Source organism: Salvelinus namaycush, chromosome 7, assembly GCF_016432855.1.
Source record: "Salvelinus namaycush isolate Seneca chromosome 7, SaNama_1.0, whole genome shotgun sequence".
Lineage (NCBI taxonomy): Eukaryota > Metazoa > Chordata > Actinopteri > Salmoniformes > Salmonidae > Salvelinus > Salvelinus namaycush.
The window spans coordinates 60,667,037-60,673,150 of NC_052313.1; the positions used below are offsets into that span (position 1 = coordinate 60,667,037).

The window sequence follows — 6,114 nt, forward strand, 5'->3', positions numbered from 1 at the left end:
ATCACAAGATGCCTGTCTTTCATTTGCTGTACACTATGTATTTTTCAGAAATGTTTTATGATGAGTATTTAGGTATTTGACGTTGGTGTCTGTAAGTATTCTGTCTGCTTTCGGTGCAATTTCTGATTGTAGCTGCAATGTAAACTATGATTTATACCTGAAATATGCACATTTTTCGAACAAAACATAGATTTATTGAATAACATGTTATAAGACTGTCATCTGATAAAGTTGTTTGTTGGTTAGTTTGGTTGGTTCTTGGTTAGTTAGGTTGGCTTTGTGCATGCTACCTGTGCTGTGAAAAATGTCTGTCCTTTTTTGTATTTGGTGGTGAGCTAACACAAATATACGTGCTGTTTTCGCTGTAAAACATTTTAAAAATCGGACATGTTGGCTGGATTCACAATATGTGTACCTTTCATTTGCTGTATTGGACTTGTTAATGTGTGAAAGTTAAATATTTCTAAAAAATATATTTTGAATTTCGCGCCCTGCACTTGAAGTGGCTGTTGTCATATTGTGGGCGGCCTCGGGCTTGCAGCCAGAAGAAGTTAACTTCCTTAGCATACTGGTTATTGTCCGGAATTTCGGATGACTGACGTGCCCAAAGTAAACTGCCTGTAAACTGCCCAGAAGCTAGGATATGCATATACTTGATAGCATTGGATAGAAAACACTCTGAAGTTTCTAAAACTGTTAAAATAATGTCTGTGGGTATAACAGAACTGATATGGCAGGCGAAAGCCTCGAGGAAAATCCATCTGGAATTTTTATTTTTGAGGTCACAGGTTTTTTCAATGCTTGCCTATGGGATATACAAATAGATAGGACCCAGATTGCAGTTCCTATGGCTTCCACTAGATGTCAACAGTCTTTAGAAAGGGTTTCAGGCTTGTTTTTTGAAAAATGAAAAATTATTTGTAGTTTTTCCAAGGTGTCCCCCATTTAGAAAAGTAGTCATGTTTTGCGCATCAACAAGAGCGTGCTCTTCGTTATTTATCTTCGATATTGAACACACTATTCTCCGTCTTAAATATTGTTTATTTAGATATTAGAATACCTGAGGATTAATTAGAAACATCCTTTGACTTGTTTAGACAAACTTTACCGGTAACTTTTTGGATTCGTTTGTGTGCATGTTGACCGAGTGAATTACTGTATCAAGCGCGCCATCTAAACTGACATTTTTGGGATATGATGAAGGACTTTATCGAACAAAACGACCATTCATTGTGTAGCTGGGACCCATGGGATTGCAATCAGAGGAAGATCTTCAAAGGTAAGTGATTTGTTTAATTGCTGTCTGTGATTTTGTGACGCCTGTGCTGGTTTAAAAAGTATTTTGACGTGGGGCGCTGTCCTCAGATAATCGCATGGTATGCTTTCTCCGTAAAGCCTTTTTGAAATCTGACAACGCAGTTGGATTAACAAGAAGCATTTAAATGATGTAAGACACTTGTATTTTCATGAATGTTTAATATTACAATTTTTGTATTTTGAATTTCGCGCTCTGCAATTTCACCGGATGTTGTCGTAGGTGTCCCGCTAGCGTTTGGACATGCGCCCAAACAGGTTAACTAGGCAAGTCAGTTAAGAACAAATTCTTATTTTCAATGACGGCCTAGGAACAGTGGGTTAACTGCCTTGTTCAGGGGCAGAATGACAGATTTTTACTTTGTCAGCCCGGGGATTCGATATTGCAACCTTTCAGTTGCTCTAACCACTAGGCTACCTGTCACCCGGTATGGCCAGAAGAGGACTGGTCACCACTCTGAGCCTGGTTCCTCTCTAAGTTTCTTCCTAGGTTCCTGCTTTCTAGGGAGTTTTTTTGTGGCCACTGTGCTTCTACATCTGCATTGCTTGCTCTTTGGGGATTTTAGGCTGGGTTTTTGTTAATTTCACTAGGGTAGGGGGCAGCATTTAGAATTTGAAAAACCGTGCCCAAATTAAACTGCCTGCTACTCAGGCCCGTAAGCTAGGATATGCATATAATTAGTAGATTTGGATAGAAAACAATCTAACGTTTCCAAAACTGTTAAAACAATGTCTGTGAGTATAACAGAACTGATATGGCAGGGGAAAACCCGAAGAAAATCCAACCAGGAAGTACTATTATTTTGAAAGGATGTTTTTCCATTGAAAGCCTATCCACCATACGAAGACTTAGGACCCAGTTCACGATCTCTATGGCTTCCTCAACATGTGACCAGTCTTTAGGCATTGTTTCAGGCTTTTACTCTGAAAAATGAAGAGATACACCGCTTTCAATGAGCGGACAGTGGAAATTTCCATCCATGAACCAAGCACGTGATCGGGAGCGCGCATTTCTTGTTTACCTTTTTCCATTGACAAAGTTTTTGTCCGGTTGAAATATTATTGATTATTTATGACAAAAGCAACCTGAGGATTGATTTTAAACATCATTTGACATGTTTCTACTATCTTTTATTGTACTTTTTTGACTTTTCGTCTTGGTGTTGAGAGAGCGCATTGTGCCTTTTGGATTTCTGAACTAAACGCACCAACAAAACGGAGGTATTTGGACATAAAGATGAACATTATTGAACAAAACGAACATTTGTTGTCTAACATGGAGACCTGGGAGTGCCACCAGATGAAGATCATCAAAGGTAAGTGATTAATTTTAATGCTATTTCTGACTTTTTGTGACTCTCTCCTTGGTTGGAAAATGGCTGTATGGGTTTCTGTGTCTAGTCGCTGACCTAACATAATCGCAAAGTGTGCTTTCGCCGTAAAGCCTTTTTGAAATCTGACACAGCGGTTGCATTAAGGAGAAGTTTATTGGTATTCGTATGTTTAACACTTGTATCTTTTATCAATGTTTATGATGAGTATTTCTGTTATTTGATGTGGCTCTCTGCACTTTCACCAAATGTTTGTTTGAGACAATGCATTTCTGAACACAACACACCAATTTCAAATTAGGTTTTTGGATATAAAGATTACCTTTATCGAACAAAACACACATGTATTGTTTAACATGAAGTCCTATGAGTGCCATCTGATGAAGATCATCAAAGGTTAGGTTATTAATTTAATCGCTATTTCTGACTTTTATGAGACCTCTCCTTGGCTGGAAAATGGCTGTATGGTTTTCTGTGACTAGGTGCTGACCTAACATAATCGTTTGGTGTGCTTTTGCCGTAAAGCCTATTTGAAATCGGACACTGTGACTGGATTTACAAGAAGTTTATCTTTAAAATGGTGTAAAATACTTGTATGTTTGAGGAATTTTAATTATGGGATTTCTGTTGTTTTGAATTTGGCGCCCTGCAATTTCACTGGCTGTTGTCGAGGTGGGATGCTAGCGTGTACTTGTACCAGACAGGTTATGCACTTTGTGACAACTACTGATGTAAAAAGGGCTTCATAAAATACATTTGATTAACATGTATATCACACCAACTGACTGGTTGTTCTGATGTTCACACAGGATACCATGTTGAGACATTCTCTACATCCAGAGAGCAACAGCAGGAAGATCAGAGAGCTAAGAGGTCTCATCACTGCCCACATTGTGAAGAGATTTTCCCATTTCTTTCAAAGCTAAAAATACACCTAAAAATACATACAGGAGAGAAGCCTTTCTTCTGCCCTGACTGTGGAACTAGTTTCTCTCAACTTTCCCACTTAAAATCCCATGAACTTATACATACAGGGGAGAAGCCATACTCCTGCTCTGACTGTGGAAAATGTTTTAAAACATTATATGACCTAAAAGTTCATCAGAGAACACACACAGGAGAGAAGCCTTACGTCTGCTCTGACTGTGGAAAATGCTTCACAACATCAACTCATCTAAAAGTTCATCAGAGAACACACACAGGAGAGAAGCCTTATTACTGCTCTGACTGTGGAAAATGTTTTAAAACATCAAATGAGCTAAAAGTTCATCAGACAACACACACAGGAGAGAAGCCTTTCTTCTGCCCTGACTGTGGAACTAGTTTCTCTCAACTTTCCCACTTAAAATCACATGAACGTATACATACAGGGGCGAAGCCATACTCCTGCTCTGACTGTGGAAAATGTTTTAAAACATTATATGAGCTAAAAGTTCATCAGAGAACACACACAGGAGAGAAGCCTTACGTCTGCTCTGACTGTGGAAAATGCTTCACAACATCAACTCATCTAAAAGTTCATCAGAGAACACACACAGGAGAGAAGCCTTATTACTGCTCTGACTGTGGAAAATGTTTTAAAACATCAAATGAGCTAAAAGTTCATCAGACAACACACACAGGAGCGAAGCCTTATTACTGCTCTGACTGTGGACAATGTTTTAAAACATCAACTCAGCTAAAGGTTCATCAGAGAACACACACAGGAGAGAAGCCTTTCTTCTGCCCTGACTGTGGAACTAGTTTCTCTCAACTTTCCCACTTAAAATCACATGAACGTATACATACAGGGGAGAAGCCTTACTCCTGCTCTGACTGTGGAAAAAATGTAAAAAAATCAAATGAGCTAAAAGTTCATCAGAGAACACACACAGGAGAGAAGCCTTACGTCTGCTCTGACTGTAAAAAATGCTTCACAACATCAACTCATCTAAAAGTTCATGAGAGAACACACACAGGAGAGAAGCCTTATTACTGCTCTGGCTGTGGAAAATGTTTTAAAACATCAAATGAGCTAAAAGTTCATCAGAGAACACACACAGGAGAGAAGCCTTACGTCTGCTCTGACTGTGTAAAATGTTTTAAAACATCAACTCAGCTAAAAGTTCATCAGAGGACTCACACAGGAGAGAAGCCTTTCTTCTGCTCTGACTGTGGGGCGAGTTTCTCTCATCTGGGCACCTTAAAATCACACCAACTTATACACACAGGAGAGAAGCCTTATGTCTGCTCTGACTGTGGAAAATGCTTCAAAACATCAACTGAGCTAAGAGTTCATCAGAGAACACACACAGGAGAGAAGCCGTATTACTGCTCTGACTGTGGAACTAGTTTCTCTAAATTGTCCGACTTAAAAACACATGAACGAATACATACAGGGGAGAAGCCATACTCCTGCTCTGACTGTGGAAAATGTTTTAAAACATCAAATGAGCTAAAAGTTAATCAGAGCACACATACAGGAGAAAAGCCTTACTCCTGTTCTAACTGTGGGGTGAGTTTCTCTCGACTGGATACCTTAAAAACACCAACATATACATGAGGAGAGAAGCCATACTCCTGCTCTGCCTGTGTAAAATGCTTCAAAACAGCAACTGAGCTAAAAGTTGATCAGAGAACACGCGCATGAGAGAAGCCTGCTTACATCTTCTCTGACTTTTGGGTGAGTTTCTCTCACCATAGCAACTTAACACACCAATGTATACACACAGGGGAGGATCCTTACTCCTGCTCTGTGGAGGGGTGGGCGTGTAAGTCAAACGTCTAGCCAAAGGCTGCGTGTTTGAGTCTCATCAAGGAGGACTTTAGCATTTTAGCTAATTAGCAACTTTGCAACTTCTTACTACTTTTTAGCTATGTCAGCATGTTAGCTTAGCATGCAACTACTTAGCATGTTAGCTAACCTTTCCCCTAAACCCATTTAACTCTACCTTAAACCCCTAACCTAGCTAACGTTAGCAACAACAAATTGGATTTCGTAACACATCATACATATTACTAGTTCGTAACATATTGTATGAATAGCAATGCGTAAAATAACATACGAATTGTAATTCTTAACATCTGATACGTCCTACAAGTCGTATTATACTGGACAACAATCTAAACGCAACAATTTCAAAGATTTACAGTTTGTCTAAGGAAATCAGTCAATTGAAATAAAGGAAGCCCTAATCTAAGGATTTTACATGACTGGGCAGGGGCTCAGGCATGGGTGGGACTTGAGAGGGCATAGGCCCACTTGGGAGCCAGGCCCAGCCAATCAGCATGAGTTTTTCCCCACAAAAGGTACTACTCAGCCCCCCCCCCCCCCCCCCCACCTGCAATCCTGCAGGTGAAGAGGTCCTGGGCTGCCGTGGTTACATGTGATCTGCAGTTGTGAGGCCGGTTGGATGTACTGGCAAATTCTCTAAAAGGACGTTAGAGGTGACTTATGGTAGAGATATAAATATTGAGTTCTCTGGCAACA

The 6,114-nt window shown here is 39.8% G+C and overlaps 1 protein-coding gene across 1 annotated transcript; it reads left to right on the forward strand.

Moving 5' to 3' along the window:
- Positions 1 to 3,414: 3,414 nt before the first annotated feature.
- Positions 3,415 to 5,839, forward strand: LOC120051557 (oocyte zinc finger protein XlCOF7.1-like; the record flags this gene model as incomplete). The annotated part of the gene is made up of 2 exons (XM_038998497.1): positions 3,415 to 3,913; positions 3,998 to 5,839. Coding segments are annotated over 2 exons (1,689 nt in total), but the record flags the coding sequence as incomplete, so codon positions are not given.
- Positions 5,840 to 6,114: the final 275 nt, after the last annotated feature.